Here is a 19,769-nt window from a genome sequence, read left to right on the forward strand (position 1 = left end):
ATATATATATATTTTAATATATTAAAATAGAAAACATTTACTTTAAATAATAATAATAATATTTCAAAATTAATATATTATTATTATTATTAATAATAATATATTTTTACTGTATTTTTGATCAAATAAATATATTATTGGTGAAACCAATACAAATTTTAATAAAAACATATTTTAAATATAATGTATGTGGTCATGTTTGTCACTCTTGCCACAATTTGGAGTGCTTTTTTTTTTTTACCAGGAATCAACCAGCTTCAGCAACTTCAGCTTAAGATGGTTTTATCAAGCCATATAAAATCACAGCTACTGTCGTCAAAGCCATTAGCACATCACTGATTACTTGCAGATGGAATGAATAGCTTTCGGCTGATAAAGCAAATTCTGTTAGTGCCTTAATTACGACATCACCGCAGTGAATTATGCCGATTACATCTGTAAAAACAATGATTACAGTAAATTGATTTTGATTATGAGCAGTTAATGTGAAAATGTGCAACATGAGGGAATTTCCAAAGTCTAAAAACAAGTTGAGCGACAGCATTCTACTGTACACTCTTAAAAATAAAGGTGCTTCAAAAGGTTCTTCAAGCGATGCCATAGAACAACCATTTTTGGTTCCACAAAGAATCATTCAGTCAAAGGTTCTTTAAAGAACCATCTCTTTCTTACCTTTTTATAATCTGAAGAACCTTCTTTTGCCACAAAGAACCTTTTGTCAAACAGAAAGGTTCTTCAGATGTTAAAGGTTCTTTATGGAACCATTTAGACAAAAAGGTTCTTCTATGGCATCGTGAAGCACCTTTATTTTTAAGAGTGTAGGTATGTTTGATATTGTACTGTCTATGAATTAGAGTAATTGCTTTATTTTCCTTGTGTTATAAACAAATGAGAATAGTTATAAACTATCCCTTTAAACCCTTTTTGTTTGCACTTGTTCCTGACATACCGCCTCTAACCAGTGAACAAAAACACACAATAGAGCTGAAGCTCCACCTGTGACAGAATCAGAAGTTATCAAATGTCTTTTTCTCTGGGTAAGATCTCAGTTTGTTCACCATTCAATCTGAGGATCAGAGGAGCCAGTCTCCTGCCCCAGTCATAATACACCCTGATGGGAACCCAGGTCTGTTGGACACGCTCCATCTGCATCTCACTCCAGATAAGGCTACACACACTACTGTTTTCATTAAGCATTTGTGTAAACTGTGAACACAGCTGGCAATGACGAAGAAGTCGTGTATCTTTCCCACAGCATTTCTACAAGAAATATCAATTAATTACAATCTAGCTTGATTAGGTCCTTATATAGTTTCCTCCATGGCGGCTCATAGCTACATTCAGGTTTTCTCAACAGTGCACTGTGGCGAGACAAACCACAATCACAAAGAAATCAAAAAATGTCTCAAACGCAAACCAGATGAATCAGCTGTGGAGACTGAGAGCATTAGATGTGCTTGACAATGTTGTCATAATTGTCTCTGGAAAATAAAATCACAGGGACATTCCCTTTTTGTGCAGGCACACAGTGACTAATTTGATTAGTGCAGCACTTTCTTGCTCCACAGAATAACATCACAGACAAATGCGGTCACCTTGAGCAGCCAAAACCTCAGTGGGGCTGTAAGTAATGCACCCAAGACACCAAAAATCGAACAAACACAGCACAAAAAACAAAAAAACAAAGACATGATTCTCTCGCAGTCATGAGGGGAGTTCAAACAGCAGGGAAAAAAAGGGAGAGCGCGATGGGCCAGATTTGGCAGTCTCTCCGTCGCCCGATAAGAAAGGCTTGTTGAGAGGTAAAGAAAAGAATCTCTGACACACATCTGCAGGGCCACACTGAACTCGGACTGATACAGTGTAGCACAAGAATGGCAGTGCATCTCTGTACAGATAAAGCCCATCCCACCGGCGATAAGCTGCTCCTCTCTCAGATTACAGAAGCGCCAAAGCACTGTAGTCTTTGGCCCCTCTGACGGAGTTAAAGAATCACACAATGCCAGAAGCATCTGATGGGCAGGATTAAAGTCATATCTAAAAGGCGCCAGGGCAAAATCACACAGACTCCACTTCGTCTCTGCATCTGTGCCTGCACATGATGTACATACGCAAACATGTCCGTATATTCCACCTGATCTAATGTCATTTAATAATGAGTTGTTGCTAACAGATGCTGTAAAGTCCTCAGGATTGAGCTGGAGCCATGTTGCAGGATTGTAGTCATTCATCCACCCAAACCCATGTAATCTTGCTTCTTTTGAAGCTATAGTAAATCAGTGGCATGCTAAAATCGTTTCTGAAGCCCTTGAGAGTGTTTTTGGTCATTATTACCTGTCAGGTCTCTGTTCAGCTTCCCCAGGTCCTTTGAGAGGTCATCAAACTTCACTTGAGAGGAAAGGAAAACATCTTGAGGTTCGGGCAAAGGAAAGATGCTCTTTTCAGTCCCAGCATTCTGAAAAGAGATTTAAGGGTCAGTGACATAATAAAGAGAAGACTTAAAAATCTAGATTAAAACACATGTATCAAGTTTTTAGAAATGTACAGCATTTAAAAGTTTGGGGTTGGTAAGATAATTGTAATGTTTTAAAATAAGTCTCTTATGCTCACCAAGGCTGGATTTATTTGATCAAAAATACTGTAGAAACAGTAATATTGTGAAATATTATTTTAACTTCAAATAATTGTTTTTATTTTCATATATTTTAAAATGTAATTTGTTCCTGTGATGGTAAAGCTGAATTTTCAGAAGCCATTACTCCAGTCTTCAGTGTCACACGATCCTTCAGAAATCATTTTAATATGCTGATTTGATTGAGATCAAGAAGCATTTATTATTATTATCAATGTTGAAAAGTTGTGATGCTTAATATTATTGTGGAATATTGTGGAATGATACTTATTTTTTTCCAGGATTCTTTGAAAAATAGAAAGTTCAAAAGAACAGCATTTATTTGAAATAGAAATCTTTTGTAACATTATAAATTGATCAATTTAATGTGACATTGATTGTATAAAAAGTAAAAAATCACATTAATCCCAAACTTTTGAACAGTACTTTACTCTTTTTATTCATGTAAGTTTCAAAAACTTTTAATAACATTTTTAAGAACAAATTTAATGAAACTGAAAGATTTTTTCATGTATCACTGAATAAATTAACAGAAAACAAATAATAAATTAATTCATAGAAAAATGAGTCATGTCAATTACCCTGAAAATAATGTGCCCAGCACATTATGTGCAAAATAAAACATTGCATGTGAAGAATTACATGTTCATGCTTTACCTTATCAAGGTGATGCAGATAGTAGGAAACAATGTAGTCCAACAAACTCATGTGGTTTTCCTGTAGATTTATAGAGAATTATGACAAAAACGTGCATCATCCTGTACAAACCAATAGCAAACAGAAAAAACTAATTGAGGCTCTATCAAACCTCAGTGTGTTTGTGTGCAGCTAGGGCCTTCACAGTGTCAAACATGGGCTCATGAAATGGAGAAAAATGTTACCCTGCTCTTGACGTCTTTAAGTTTGGGAAGTATCTCAAGCCCGAAGCCGTCGGCCTGTCCTCGAGCTCTGCTGCCTCCATTCATGTAGTTTCCCAGAGCAAGCACCAGTCCCATCACCTCCCTCATACTGTCTTTCTCCAACAGATACTAAAACACATCAACATGTATTTGTGGATTTATCGCTTGCCATAATGGAGATGTTGGAGACAAAGCATGCACTTAGACCTCACTTGAATAAACGGCAGCTGCCTGAAGGGCTGCTTTTTGACTGAATGCCAGCATTGGTACTTTATCAAATGTTTGATAATATCTGAGGTCTGACTCCTTTGAAAAGTGCGTTTGTACCTTGCAGACGTGGAGAATAATCTCAGTCTTGCGCTGTATGGAGGCAACAGCGTCAGTGAACTTCGACTGAAAAATTAAACAGTGAACTCGACTGGAGAACTCAGGGATCTGGGAGAGTTCATACAGGAACCTGTCAAGGAAAAGCAATGAACATCTGTCAACCTAAAGTGCGTAGTGTTGAAAACACTACTCTGTCTTCGTCTGCCCTCAAATGAAGGAACCTTAGAGAAGTATACATTGCAAAAAGTGCCCTTGTAAGTGGCAACCAATGTATCACTAGTCGCAAGTTGCATGAAAAAGTGAGTTATCTGGTGTGTTTCTGGAATATCTCACTGTTCAGGCTTGTCCAGTAGTTTGACCTGCTCCTCATCTGAGGTTTCATAGTGTTTCTTAATCTTCTCTAACTCCTCAGGCTGAGCTCTCTGGGAGAAACAGAACAGACGCATTCATATGACAACTGACCAATGATACCCACATAAACTTATGAAACCACACAGGAACTATCAATTATTTAGTTACGTTGGAACTGGAACTACAGCGAAAAGCAGGGTGATACAGAATCTGCAGACTTTATGTACATTTTCTGGAGTGATTTTGTTGAGAAAAGTGAGTGGAATGGATTTAAATACAGTAAAATGGTTAAATACAGTAAATATGTCATCAAACATATTTCAAAGAATATGTTTGGTTAATTACAAGCTCCATTTAGTTGCTTTCTAACCTTTTCAGTGCAAGATTCTATACAATTTTACAACTTTGTCACCATGACAACATGCACCATAAACCCTAAAAAGACTGTAAAAATGGATACACAAGAATAATTAGTTTATAATAATTGTGCTTTATATAAAATTATAATCTCCACGTTTCTGCTTTTAAATCCTTCAAACAATGGCCTCATTCACTTGTAAGAACCTCATCATATCCTCCATTTATGCTATTTTTAAAAGAAAGATAGAGAAAGGGGTGCAGGATAAGCAGAACTTTGCGAAAGATGGATGTTCAAATTCTGTACAAAAGTACTGTTTTGGAGGCTGGGATTCAGCATGGGCCTGTACATAAGTACATTTCCAGTGTGGCAGGGTACTTACATTTTCATACAGGGCTTCAATAGCATCCAAGTCAACCACAGAATTGTCCAGAGTCAAAACAGCTGTGTAAGGAACAAGTATTAGCCTCTAGAAAAGAAGACTGATTAGTTCTTAGACATGTGCATGTCATGGATGTGATATGCAAATTTAAAAGTCGCTAAATATGTATTTGAGAGCTTTTTTCCCTGTAGGAATTCACTGCTCAATTTACTAAAGTCATCAAAAACATCTGCCTGTCTTGACTCCGTTAAGCCAAGCTGGGATGATTTCAAGATTGTCAATGTGAAAAGTATACGTTTAGTAAGTAGGACTAATGTACACACCATAATGTGGAGAACCCAAAGAATATTTCTAGTGGTAAACCACAAGAAAAGTTTATTTAATGAACATACAGCCAATTTATCCTTAATAAGAGCTGGAGCCAATCACGAGATATGTCTCTATATACAGAATTATTTCAACATCATGTCTTAGCTTGCCTTTCGCCATCCAGGCCACACAAATATGTATCATTTTAACATGTCTGTTTATTATTAGTGGAGAAAAAATGAGTCTGGATAGAATAAAATGACACTCTGCTGAACTGGTGGTCGAGTATTTCTCAGCATATATGAGGCTGTTCAGTGTGATTTACCTTGCTGGATGTCCTTCATCTCCAGATGGAGACTTGAGATTAGGATGCCCACGGCCTGAGAGCGCTTGCCATCCAGTAATTTAATGACCTAAAAAAGTTTTTAAAAAATCCACATTCACAAGACAAACCCTAAGAATAGCATTTCACTTCACATTTCACTTTAGATCAGAAGTTAAGTGCATTCTGCTTACTCTACCATTCGAACACTAGGTCGCAAAGACTCATGCTTGTATTATGCAAAAGTGGAATGAATGAATAACAAAAGAACCTTTGGGAAATTCCAAACTTCCATTATAAAAACCGCCGGCCAAAGGTAACAATGGCATGATCACATTTCATAAACAGGTTCATTTATTTCAAATGATTCCCATTTCCTATATAATTATGTCAATTTCAAAGGCATTTCTGGGATCCTGAAATTACACATAAGCATTTATATAAAAATTTGCAGATTCCATCAAGTGACAGCACCTGATAAATTACGTTTTTGTTTATAGAAACAATGAATTGTAATTATCAGAGGTAACTGAATGAATTAATCAGTTGTGCTAGTGTTCAAGTAATATATAATTCGGAAGTGTTGGAAACTTCTCCACCTAGTGGACACTTCTCAAATCTGTAATTTCTAAACCTATTGAGCAATACATTACATTTGTGCATTTTTGCAGACACTTTTATCCAAAGCGACTTAAAGTGCATGTGAATTTCTTTTTAATGCGTTAAATCAAACCACAACCTCACATTTGCGATATAAATATCTATGTAATAATCCTTTTTTTCATCTTCAGGCAAGAGCGGTACCTTCCTGGCTTTGGTTTTCTTCTCATAGGCTTCGGATAGGGGCTTTCTTTTGGTGGGCGATGTGGCTTTAGCAAACAGTTCCGCAAACTCATTGGTGTTTATTATCTCTGGCTCTTCCAGGGAACTCCATAGCATATTGTTCCTTAGAAAAGACAAACAGATGACAAGAGATTTTATGTTTTTCAAGTATTTGGCATTTGCAACAGTTTCTGCTCAGTTTAAAGCTTATCGTGACTGAATCTTCATACTTCAAAATCACAGAACAGGCCATGACCAAAGCATCTCCAAAAACTGACATCTGTAAAAACCAAAGTTACATGAGTTATTTACTGTTGCTGGGTAACCATGCCTAAAAGCAGAAAAAGGAAGATCAACAGGGGCTCAAAGTGAGTAATCTGATTTGCTAAATTTTCTCTCCCATAAAAATAATTAAGGAGCCAGGATGAGGCGCACAGCTAAGCTTGACTGGGTTCGCCTTTGGCCTGACAAACTGCTCACGGAGAGAGCAGAAAGCTTTCATGAGGAGTCAAACAACATTGCAACAGCACAGAGGTGGCCGGGGAGCCGAATGCTACAGAAATTCACACTGCCACTAGAGGTCCTGGAAAGACTGCCGCTCGGCCTGTGGCTGACCCCTCATGCAGACAAATGTCTGCAGCGGTCTGTCTTAAACTTCCCATGAGGTCTGACGAGGGAGAGTTGAAAATGTCAGCGTCACTTGTGGACATTGTGTGTTTGAGGAATGTTAAGAACAATGGAAATGTTTATATGGAATACAGGTAGAGTGGGATGATGTTTTTTTTAAGGTTTTATATTTAGTTTAGAGCAGTTATTTGCTATTTAAAAGTGCATTGTGTCAAGAGTTGTTATTGTTAACTAAAACTTTTAAAATTAAGTTTTGCTAATTGAAATAAAGCTGAAATAAAATAAAATATATATATTAGATAAAAAACTTAAACTTACGAAACTTTAAAAAAATGAAAATGTCTTCTTGGCAACTAACTGAAATAAAATAAGTTTACATTGAAGTAAAAAATTACTAAAACTAAAACTGAAATAAAAGAAAATTGAAGCTATATAGAGATATTTTTAAAAACGTATAAATGACAAAAGCAAATACCAACATTTCTAAAAATTCTAATACAAAATATATAAAAAAAACACTATAATACTGTATTAATAACACTAAATGAATACAGATTGTGTCAGTGGCTGAAAGTGATGAAAGACCAGAAGTGTCTCATTTGATAATATTATAATAATACAATTTACATATTTGTGTTTGGGTCAATGACATATAAGTGTGACAATGATAAAGAAAAGGAAAATGCTTTTAAAAATCTACTTTAAATATGTATCTGATATTTTCAGAGATTTATTTATTTTGACAGACAGTCACGGGGGCCTTCTTGAACATACAATTTTTTTATGCTTCTGCATGTTGATCGCACCATGCCTCTGCAGTGAAGTAGATTTGTTAAAATATTATTGACTTTTCTGAATAAGACATAAAATTAACTAATAAAAGTTTCAAGAATTTCATCCTTTTGATAAGGTTTTTATAAAGGTTTGATAAGCTCTTGATAAATAAACTAAAATATATTAAACAATAAAAAAAGCACAATTAAAGAAAACAAACTGCTATGATATTGACAGGGGTCTATTAAAATATGAGTCAAGGTGATAAGAAATACCTGTGATCTTGAATCTGTATTCGTGTCCAGTACAGTGGTTTCATTGGACAGACTGGCTCCATTGACGGCTTGCGAGGAGGATTGTCTGCTGCTTTACTGGGGAAGATACCAACTCCAGGAGGAGGGGTACTTTTCTGAATAAGACATAAAATTAACTAATAAAAGTTTCAAGAATTTCATCCTTTTGATAAGGTTTTATAAAGGTTTGATAAGCTCTTGATAAATAAACTAAAATATATTAAACAATAAAAAAAGCACAATTAAAGAAAACAAACTGCTATGATATTGACAGGGGTCTATTAAAATATGAGTCAAGGTGATAAGAAATACCTGTGATCTTGAATCTGTATTCGTGTCCAGTACAGTGGTTTCATTGGACAGACTGGCTCCATTGACGGCTTGCGAGGAGGATTGTCTGCTGCTTTACTGGGGAAGATACCAACTCCAGGAGGAGGGGGAGGGGAGACAGAGTGGAGGACGGGTGGTGGCAGACCACATCCTGTCATTGGTGGAGGTGGTGGAGGAGGCACACTTCCTGGCCTATCTAGTGGCTGAGCAGGAAGTGGAGGTACATTAGGATTACAAGGGCCTGTTGGAAGAGGAGGAGGAGGAGGAGGAGGAGGAGGGGGTGGAGTATTGTTGCTATCCATCTGTAACTGAAGCGATACAGGTGGAGGAGCTGGAGGAGGAACTGTCTTTTGTTTGCCAGTAAAGATTTTTGTTGCGTTGAGGTCAGCATTTTTAGGCAGGGGGTCAAAACTCCTGCTCTGGGCTTCCTTGGCATCTTCCTTAGTCTCTCTTTCTGTCTGAATACACACAGAGCGGAAGGCCCGTGGTTTGATGTTGTCGACAGTGGACACAGCAACATCTCTGTGATCTCTGCCTCTCTCTTCGTCTCTCTCTCTTTGTAAGCTGGCAATGGTTGATCCTAATCTGGACAGATCCTCTTCGTTCTTCTTTTGTAACCGGAAGAAATCAAGTTTGAAGTCGGCCTGCGTTAAAAAGTCCAAGCCACAACATATAGTATATAAACATTTTTCCCCCCCAGAGAATTCATGAACTGATAGAAAATGTATAATATAAGTGTCTGCTAAATATAATGTAAATGTATGCATACACAGTTATATGCTAGCAGAGGGCGCAATATATTTGCAATTTATGTTAAACCTAAAAACAATATTTTTGTGAAATGTAACAAATTGTAGAAACACGCTTTTCCTGGCAGAGATTTCAAATTCTTGATGCTATTAGTAAAATGTTCCCATACACTTTTGTTTTCGCTCACCTGTAACTTCTCCACCTCTTCATTACATTCTCTTTTTAGCTGCAGAAGAGCTGCCTGATGCTCTGAGAACATAAAACAAAGACATTGTGACTAAATGTATCACAAAAACCATTAAATAGTGCCATAAACCCTATAAAACAGATCTCTATGCCATAATATATATAAAGATATGGAATAATATGTACGTATACACTATACCGTTCAAAAGTTTTTTAATTTGAAAGACATCTCTTATGTTCACCAAGGCTACATTTGATCAAAAACAGTAATGCCGTGAAATACTACTACACTATATATGTTTTTTATATTTTAATATATTTTAAAATGTAATTTATTTCTGAGATGGCAAAGCTGAATTTTCAGCAGTCTTCAGTGTCACACGATCCTTCAGAAATCATTCTATGCTGATTTTGGTGCTCAAGAAGCATTTCTTCTTATTATAAATATTGCAAACAGTTGTGCTGCTTAATATTTTTATGGAAACAGTGATAGATTTTTAAATGTACAGACTTACAGTTGAGGAATACAACAAGTGATGCATCATTTTTCACTATTCTTTGATGAATAGAAAGTTCAAAATAACAGCATTTATTTGAAGTATACAGTGGGGCAAAAAAGTATTTAGTCAGCCACCAATTGTGCAAGTTCTCCCACTTAAAAAGATGAGAGAGGCCTGTAATTTTCATCATAGGTATACCTCAACTATGAGAGACAAAATGAGAAAAAAAAAATCCAGAAAATGACATTGTAGGATTTTTAAAGAATTAATTGGTAAAGTCCTCGGTAAATGTAATATTATTGTATTATTCGCCAATTTTGATCAATTTAATGCATCCTTGCCGAAAAACGATCTTACTCTATTGTATATGGGACGAAGAATTGGATATCCATCAAATATTGCAGATGTAAAATTTCCAATAGATGGCAGTGGTGGGATTGTTATATAGGGATGATCACTGCCTTGTCTAGAGAACCATGGGAAAAACTGTCAAGATAACTTATTTCCTCAAGTATAATCATACCAAGACATATGACAACACCACTCTGACTGTGTGTGCTTAGGTGTGGCTGTGGACTCCACACCCTTTAAATATATAAGACACTGTAGTGCAGGCAATGGAACTGTCAGTAAGGGGTGATTATAAAACTATATAGTATTGAATGCACACATTTATGTAATTTTCAATGGCGCAAGATTAGTAAATGCTTTGCAGAGAAAACATAGTCTTACAAGTAACAAATAATGTGACATGGAGTTATTTCATCTGTAGAACTGCCTTTTAGGAACACATTTTGGGTGGAGGTGTATCAGAATTTGTTTGGACAGTATTGCAAATATGGAATCAGAGCAAACATTTACACTTACTGCTGTTGTTTCTGATTATTCAATAAGAACTTACCAGCTTCAGTGTATTTTAGACCAATCTTTTCCTCTTCGTATTTGGGTTTTGGTGGAGGCCAAACAGTCTGAAGTCGCTTTGGGGTGTGCTCCTCACTCACCTCAGCCTATGACAAAAAACAGCCACAGTTAATGTGCATTGTACCGTTGAAGTTAAAGGACCTATTAAAATAAAATAACTAAAATAAAAATAAAATGATTACATTTTGTAGGTGCACATAAAATAAGACTTTTGACATGTATTAATACTGAGATGCTACCGATAAATGCAATCATCTGTTCACTTCATACTTTGGAATCAGTAGTTTCTTTGTTGTCTGGAGACTTGCTTGAGCTCCTCCTATCAAAGAAGGCTTTGAGGACGTCTTTGTCCCTGTTGATCTTCCTCTTTACAGTGTCCAGGTCCATGCGATTTGAAGTGTCTTTCTTGGCAGATTTAACTGTGAAGAAAGACTTCAATGCACCTAGGGCCATCTCCGCATTTGTAGATTTGTTTGTTTCCTCAGACTGGGTATTGGCTGGCTCCTCTATAGTTGTCTCTGGCTTTTCTGCAGGATCCTGACTGATTGGAGACAGTGGGGGGCTTGTCATGCTCTCTTGCTTTCTCTTTCCTTCCCCCTTGCTGAGGAATTGGGTAAGCTGTTCTAGGAAGTCTCCCTTGACTTCTTTCTTGTTAGACTGATCGGTAAAAAGTCCTCTTTTGGCAGGGCTTTGGGGTTGCTCTGGAGTGTCTTTTTCCTCAAGGGCTTCTTTCTTGGGGCTGAGCTGTCCGGTGAAGAGGGACGACAGTTGGAGCGGGTTTTCTTTTACAGATTTAGGGGTCTGGCCTGTTGTGGTCTTCTCAGTGGAAGATGAATCTGTATCTAACATGGTCTCTTCTTGTATTATTTCTTCTTCGTTCTCTTTATTAATTTCTCCTTCTGTACGCACTTTTACCACCTGTTCCTCCAGCTGGATGTCTGAAGATAACAGTTCAGGTTCCAAATTATTATTTTTATTTATTTCAGATGAACTGTGTTCTTCAGTGTCACAGAGGTCAGAACCTTCTGAAATCTCTCCTCCAGTCTCAGAATGTTTCATTTGGTTCTTCTGGCTTGTGGTAGGTGGATGGACATCCACAAAACTGATGTCTGATTCTGTGCTGCTTCCATTGCATGTAGCTTGACCAACTGCAGTCTCATCTCTCGTTTGGATCTTTTTAGTATCAACAGATGATTCTGCAGAAAGATCTTCAACTTCACAATATGTTAAAGTGGTCTGAAAGTCCATGTTTGTGGATGCCTGGTTGTGGTTAGTCAGAGTGTGCTCATTTACACCAGCTTTGGTTACCTTTGGAACATCTGCAGAGTTTTGAAGATTTCCATCAGGCTCTATTTTGCTCTCAGCAGCAGATACTTCCTGCTGAATTTGCACTGAAAAGTAATTATTGTTATTTGTGGGTGAATTCAAAGACTCTGTTATTAAAAAATCAGCCAGATTATTTCTGTCAGATGGAATATTTGTACTTTGAATGTCTGTGAGGACATCCTGACAGACTCTGTTTTTCAATGGTTCTTCCTCAGTGTTCTCTCTGACAATCTTCATTGTTTCTTTGCTGCTGCTGCTGGTTTCCTCAATGTGCTCTTCTTCTTTTTCATTCTGCAGCACAACACCAAACAGCTTCTCATTGCTGATACCGGATTCCATAACAATGGTCTCATTTCTAGATATGCCCTGCTTGAGTCTGTTTTTGCTCATATCCTTATCATTGCTTTTTGAAACAAACTGTTGCTCATTGTCTGAAGATTCTTCTCTGAAAACAGTAATATCCACTGTATAGAGTGCTGGGTTATCAAGTTGTTTGTCCAGTCTTTTAGCACTGTCACAGGCTGAGACCTCGCTAAGTGATTTAGACGGTGTGTCAGCTTGACCATCTGTTACATCCTGGTCAGTCTGGCGTGCTGCTGATGTTTTATTGTACTTATCTCTTTGGTGGTCAACATTCAAGTGCAAATCCACTTCCTCCTTTTCTGAAGAAAAATCAATTTCATTAACATTCTGATGCTCTGATCTGTTGACATGGTCCTTTGTTCTGTCTTCCTCAGCATTTGTTTGTGAAGTCTTAACAATTATATCAAAAGCATCCACTTGATCATCGAAACCATCCTGCCTTTGAACACTATTTTTTTTATCATTAACATCTCCTTTCTCAGTCAAATAATGAAAAGAAGTCACATCTTGACTTTCCTCAGTCAGTGTTTGGAGTTCATGCTTTTCATGGTGAGCAAAAAAGTTTGTTAATTTGTCCAAAAATGAATTGATAGGCTTACTCTCCATTTCCTTCCGGGACAGTCTACAGCCTCTTTAAGATTTCATTTAGTCTGTCTGTATTCAAAGCAACCATATTCTACAATTAAATAAAACAGCAATCAAAGTCAAAATTCAAAAATCCAGAGTTAAAACTGAAGTGTGCAAGTTTGCCTTTACAAAACGTCCAGGTTCTTTCCATTAGCCTTCCCAAGTCTAGCCAACTCAGAATTCCCAGTGCTTGTGCTGACAAATTATGAATATGAATAAGTTTCATATATAAATTTTTACTGTTTTATTCAAATCATTTGAGTTTAAGTCTGGAGTGCCTTTTTTTGCAATATGCTGTCCTTAGATGAAGTTTCCAGAAAAATGGTTGCCAGGAAAATGTGCATTAAAAAGCAGAGATGCTGCTCTCCTTCTCTCATTACAGGAGAGCTCAAGAAATGGAAAAAAAAAAAAACCTTCCGCAACGACAATGCAAATAGCGCCAGCATGCAGTTTGGTCCTTTTATCCCGCCTTTACATTCTTTTTAGCCTCTTCATTCTTTTCCATTTTGGATTTTGTAATGTCTACTTGCTTTTAATCCGCAATTCACAACAAGAGTGCATACACCAAAACATGAAATACGCATATAGGCAGTAAGTGTTCCACCCACCTATTTTCTATCACATGACAGGATTTCTGGTCACACACTCAGTCATCCACGAGGAAGATGACTTGTCACCTCAGTACCACACCCAGAAGAGCACACAAAACTCTAGTGAGAGTAAATGTCCAGTCAGGACAGACTATCCTGCTTCTGTAAGGCTGGATATCTCCTTCTGTCCACTTCACATTGGATAACATCACATTAATCAGTACGATTAACCTGTTAACCCCACCTACATCCTTGTTTTGTAACCTATGGTTTTGATTGTATTATCTCAGAATAATCCACAAGGTAAGGATAATGTAAATAGACATTCTTCACTATTGTTTTAAATAATAAACCTAATATTAATAAATACACATTTTTCATTCACCTCAAATAAAACCTTTAGATAACAAAACATCTGAATTATGCTGGGGACACTTAAAAATATACTTGGATTTTTTTTTCTGAAAACTGCATCAAGCATGAAAAAATTGCTTTAATTTGACAACTCTTAAAAAATAAATTATGTATATTATACATAATTATTATTTTTAAAAGTTCTAAAAACTCTCATATTATACTTAAACACTTAATTTATCTGATCACAAAATGTACTGGTAATTTTCTGCCAGGACATTATCTGCTTTTTAAAGGATTTTTTTCTTACAGTGTATCAAGCAATCAAGCAAACATATAAAAATTAGGAAGAGCTAAGAGAGTGGATTTTCTTAAAATTCAGGGCTTGCAATAATCATGGGTAAAAAACATCTACTGTTTTGTGGCATTAATAATACACACTAATAAATAAACTAATATCCAATAGTTAGTTAACTGCAAAAGTTAACTGCAAGTCTAAATAAGTATTTTCAAACACTCACAGTGCGGTCATGGTCATGTGGATCTTCTTCATTTTGTTTGTTTTTGGACACACAGTTGCACAAGGACACATTACCAATGTGCTCACATGGCCACTTCTCCTCTGGATGCACTCTGTTCTCACTCTCCTCGGTGGAAAAACAAAAAAATATCTAAATATCCTCAAAATAACCCACCAGACAGGTGGCTATAGATTTGGACTTTACAGCACAAAATGTAATAATTATGCATTATAGCCAGATGAATGAGCCAAAGGTTATTGTCAGTTACAACTGCTAGTTCACATACAAATCACAGCACATCATTTTAAAATGTACTTGTGAACATTTAAAAAGTGATATTTGAAAATCCACCTTCTTCCTTATTTCATAACTAAAAGAAATGCACAGACTGCCACAGAGAGGACAGTGAAGTGAACTGCAAGTTTGAGGTAAAGTGACAGTATTGTCTTCATTTAGTTTATCTTGCCTCACATTTTGCTTTCCTTTCAAGACAATTTCTATATATAGTAAAAATAAAAAACTTCTGTACAAGCTCGCTTGACAACATTTTTACTGACATAGAAGGCTCAACACATCAGAACCAGATTAGATCCAAGAGAGAAAAAAGATATAGGCCTATAAAAGGCTAAATAAACAAACAAACAAACAAATAAATAGTGGACAATACAGATTTTTTAATAAAAAAATTTATTTATTTTGTATGTATATATTTGTAAAAAATAAATAAAACAAAATTATAAAATTATATCTGATTATAAAGCCTAAACTACGGTGGCCGAGAAATGCTAAACAAATCACAATTCTGAAAACAAAATAACAAATTACAAACGCAAATGCAAGTCTAAAAAACAAGTCAGAATAAATACGGAGTGTACATTTACATTTAATGAAAAGTAATGGTAAAACATCAGCTCAATTAGTTATTGGCTTTTTGACGCGATCGACCCAGGTTCGATCCCACCTTTTGCCGAACTTTTTTTTCTTCTCCCTTTTCAAATCTCGTGTCACATCGTAAAGGCATTTATTTTCAATAAAAATTAAGGAAATAATCAAAAGGTTGAAAATAAAGTATCAGGTAGGGTTAGGGTTGATGTAGGGAGGGCTTTATTGTACCAATAAGGTGGCATCCATTTAATAATTAAAATTAAAATGATAATTTACACTCAATACGTTATTATTGCATACTGTTTTATAATGTACTACAATACTGAAGTGCAGATAATTGCCACTATTTGCAACAAGTAGTATACTTGATAGTAGAAATCCTGCTATTTTAACATAGTTTAAATAGGTATTTGCACTTAGTGTAAATAGCATATTGCTAACAATACTGCTATTTTCACTTAGTGTAAATAGAAGCCATTGCTAATACGAGATTTGAAAAGGGAGGAAAAAAAAGTTCGACAAAAGATGGGATCGAACCCGGGTCAATCGTGTCAAAAAGCCAATGACAAGCACTTATCCAACTGCACCAATGGAACTGATGCTCGACAGCCACTTTTAACTAAATGTAAATAGACATCCCGTATCTTTAATTCCATAGTAAGAGCAATTCATACATTTAAACTGAGCTACTTTAATACCATCTCCGAACTTTCTACCACGACTCTGCTGTTCTTCGGCTGGTTCTTCCCTGTATACGTTGATTGACAGATGTCTCGTCCAGTCAGCGGTGAGTAATCCAAAACCAATGGCGCTGTCTCAAACTATACCTACCTCTTCCGGTTTGTCCGCATAAAAATATAATCAGTTTGTGCTAAAACCGCATCACCCTGCACCATCTAGAGTTTCATGACAGAACTTGGCATTTTTTTCACAGTAGCATCAGCATGTTTGCTTGTCTGTGTGTTTGGTTGTTGCTCTTTTGTTAGTTTTGACTGCTTTTATTGTCCTCATTTGTAAGTCGCTCTGGATAAAAGTGTCTGCTAAAGGACTAAATGTAAATGTAAATGTGATTTGTTTTGCACTTCTCGGCCACCGTACTAAACAGAGAAGGGGATTTAAGATTCTAAATTTATGTAGGCCTATATAATATTTTTTTGCAAACGTTTGAAAAAACAAACAAAAAAATGGTCATTATTTGTAACGCCTTGCGACGTCATCAAATACAGATGGCACTTGAGTCGCTTAGATTAGCATATACAGGCCTGTTGGTGTAAATAAATAAACGTTACAAGTTTCATATAAAATGTAGGCCTATATTTTAGATCAATACGTACTTTTATATAAAGTTACATATAAATTACATTCAATACCCTACTCGAAAAGCCCAATATTGTACTTTAGTTACAATGTTCAATTTGTAAATGTAAATAAATATAAATCACAAAATTTCCATATAAAAATATATTAAATACATTTTGTGAATTTACACACACACACACATACATACACACACACACATATATATATATATATATATTTTTTTTTTACTGAAGCGTTATATTTGAAGATAAATGGATTTGTATAGTAATGTACTATATGTTTTCAGCTAATAGGTATGATAATCATAACGGTTAAATCTCGTGCAGATTACTCAAGCAAAACTGCTTAGCAACCACGGACTAAATGTAAATGTAAATGTGATTTGTTTTGCACTTCTCGGCCACCGTACTAAACAGAGAAGGGGATTTAAGATTCTAAATTTATGTAGGCCTATATAATATTTTTTTGCAAACGTTTGAAAAAACAAACAAAAAAAATGGTCATTATTTGTAACGCCTTGCGACGTCATCAAATACAGATGGCACTTGAGTCGCTTAGATTAGCATATACAGGCCTGTTGGTGTAAATAAATAAACGTTACAAGTTTCATATAAAATGTAGGCCTATATTATAGATCAATACGTACTTTTATATAAAGTTACATATAAATTACATTCAATACCCTACTCGAAAAGCCCAATATTGTACATTAGTTACAATGTTCAATTTGTAAATGTAAATAAATATAAATCACAAAATTTCCATATAAAAATATATTAAATACATTTTGTGAATTTACACACACACACACATACATACACACACACACATATATATATATATATATATTTTTTTTTTACTGAAGCGTTATATTTGAAGATAAATGGATTTGTATAGTAATGTACTATATGTTTTCAGCTAATAGGTATGATAATCATAACGGTTAAATCTCGTGCAGATTACTCAAGCAAAACTGCTTAGCAACCACTCCTGAAGTAAAAAAGCTGAAGAAAATCTCTCCTCATTCTACGGTAAGCTCCATTTTAACCTTGTTTCCCTGCAATGGCTGGCGGGTAAATTTTCTGTCCACTACCCGTGAAGTGATATGTCGTCGCTGTAAGCATATGGCTGTAAGGTACACTTGAAGAGTTCATTTGCAGAAACCGATAAACGCCACTTTCAAAAAAATGAGCTGATTGCCGTGCATTATTCTCCACACATAGCATGATCTGAACCCTAAACACGTTTTGTCAAAAAAAGCCAGTTTTGTCCACTTTCCAGGCATCGCGAGTTCACGTTTTACTGCAGAAGCCAACAAGCGCCCTTGTTGTTTTTGAACAGAAGCCGATAAGTCCATTTTAGCGAATCAGCGCGCTGTATTCAAGTCAGGTGACAAGGCTAAAGTTACTTTCACTTTGAAAAGACGTGCTAGCTAGCTGAGAGGAGTTTCGTCAAAGCTGAATAAAAGTGATCAAGGATGGATAATTTCGACGAACTTGATAAACCTGTGATATCTTCTTCATGGCGAAAAAGGAAAATAAAAGCTGAAACTTTTCACGGAACCTTGCAAAAGCAGCGCATTACAATGGTGAGGGAAAAGCTCCGTGTATTGCGCCCATACATTTTATATGATCACAACAACAACAACGTTTGTCAGGCATCTACATTGTCATCTGAGGAAAGATTAAACGAGTGTTTTTTAAACTCTAAAACATGAAATGTGGAGTTATCTGCTTTTGCTATAAAACAAACTTTTAATATGTTTAAAAAAAACATACTTTCAATGAACTTTAATTTAGTAAATGACCTGTATTTGTTTGTTATTATTACTTAATTAAAACAACCCAACTGCAGTTTGATTGATATTACTTAGAATGCGCAATAAAAAAAACGTGATTTCTGAATTTTTTTTTATAAAAATGGAGTTATCGGTTTTTGCTAATTAACTCTGTAACAAGTGATGGGAAGTCCGGTTCTTTTCCGCGAACCGGTTCTTTCGGACAGTTCGTTTCAATGATCCGGTTAAAAAACACGGTTTATCGGTTCTTTTACGCCCTAACGTAAGGACGTCATTCGCGATGACGTAATGATATCAAGTATACCGTCCCGGGCCGGGATGAAAATAGCCTACACATTCAAATATATAAAGTCAGTAATCATAACTTCAGTCAGTTAAAACATAATCATGATCTGAAAAGTTTACAATTAAGTTTTGCAACTAAGCACCCAAATACAGTAACAGGCAGTGATGTGCATACGAGGATTTAAGTTTTGAAGATATAAAGTAAATAAATTAGTTGTCATCAGCACAGAAACCATAATCCACTTACTATACGTAAGTGACGTGGCATGTGGCCAAGTATGGTGACCCATACTTGGAATTAGTGCTCTGCATTTAACCCATCCAAAGTGCACACACACAGCAGTGAACACACACACACACCCGGAGCAGTGGGCAGCCTTTTTAAATTTTTTTTTTACATAATCCATTATCCATTATCAAATCACATAATCCATTGCGATTTATTTGTTATTAAATAAACTTACGTTTCGCCAGATTGCCCTTCATTCAAGTCTTCGGTTTACCCACGCTCATAACATTAGCACAGAATCAGTTGTCCAAAATAACCAGTTCGGTTCAGACGTGCTGTGTCAGTCATAGTAGGCAATCTGTTTGATAGCTTCACGCTGAATCACGCATGTGCAGTATCATCAGTTTATCGATTCTCAAATCGGATGTGTCTGAAAGAAACGGTTCTCGGTTCAGTGTACTGGTGATCCGAAAACCGATGCAACCGGTTCTTGACTCGAGAACGAGAACCGCTCTAACCGGTACTAGTGATGGGAAGTCCGGTTCTTTTCCGCAAACTGGTTCTTTCAGACAGTTCGTTTCAATGAACCGGTTTAAAAAAAACGGTTCATCGGTTCTTTTACGCCCTAACGTAATGACGTCATTCGCGATGACGTAATGATATCAAGTCTATCGTCCCGGGCCGGGAT

The 19,769-nt window shown here is 36.1% G+C and overlaps 1 protein-coding gene across 1 annotated transcript in view; it reads right to left on the reverse strand.

Annotated features, from left to right (window-relative positions):
• LOC107601882 (formin-like) overlaps positions 1-11,739 on the reverse strand; it is a 15,608-nt gene extending 3,869 nt beyond the window's left edge. The window contains exons 1-13 of the mRNA XM_016294231.1: positions 11,054-11,739; positions 10,764-10,869; positions 9,364-9,425; positions 8,462-9,070; positions 8,079-8,212; positions 6,385-6,526; positions 5,584-5,671; positions 4,950-5,011; positions 4,192-4,280; positions 3,859-3,988; positions 3,514-3,660; positions 3,290-3,349; positions 2,335-2,455 (exon numbers count right to left, since the gene is read on the reverse strand). Coding sequence (XP_016149717.1) covers positions 2,335-2,455; positions 3,290-3,349; positions 3,514-3,660; positions 3,859-3,988; positions 4,192-4,280; positions 4,950-5,011; positions 5,584-5,671; positions 6,385-6,526; positions 8,079-8,212; positions 8,462-9,070; positions 9,364-9,425; positions 10,764-10,869; positions 11,054-11,632 — 2,329 coding nt within the window. The 5' untranslated portion in view covers positions 11,633-11,739. The remainder of the gene's footprint in view (positions 1-2,334; positions 2,456-3,289; positions 3,350-3,513; positions 3,661-3,858; positions 3,989-4,191; positions 4,281-4,949; positions 5,012-5,583; positions 5,672-6,384; positions 6,527-8,078; positions 8,213-8,461; positions 9,071-9,363; positions 9,426-10,763; positions 10,870-11,053) is intronic.
• Between the last annotated feature and the right edge of the window lie 8,030 nt (positions 11,740-19,769).

This window comes from Sinocyclocheilus grahami, unplaced genomic scaffold (genome assembly GCF_001515645.1).
Source record: "Sinocyclocheilus grahami isolate Dianchi unplaced genomic scaffold, SAMN03320097.WGS_v1.1 scaffold15.1, whole genome shotgun sequence".
Taxonomy (NCBI): Eukaryota; Metazoa; Chordata; class Actinopteri; order Cypriniformes; family Cyprinidae; genus Sinocyclocheilus; species Sinocyclocheilus grahami.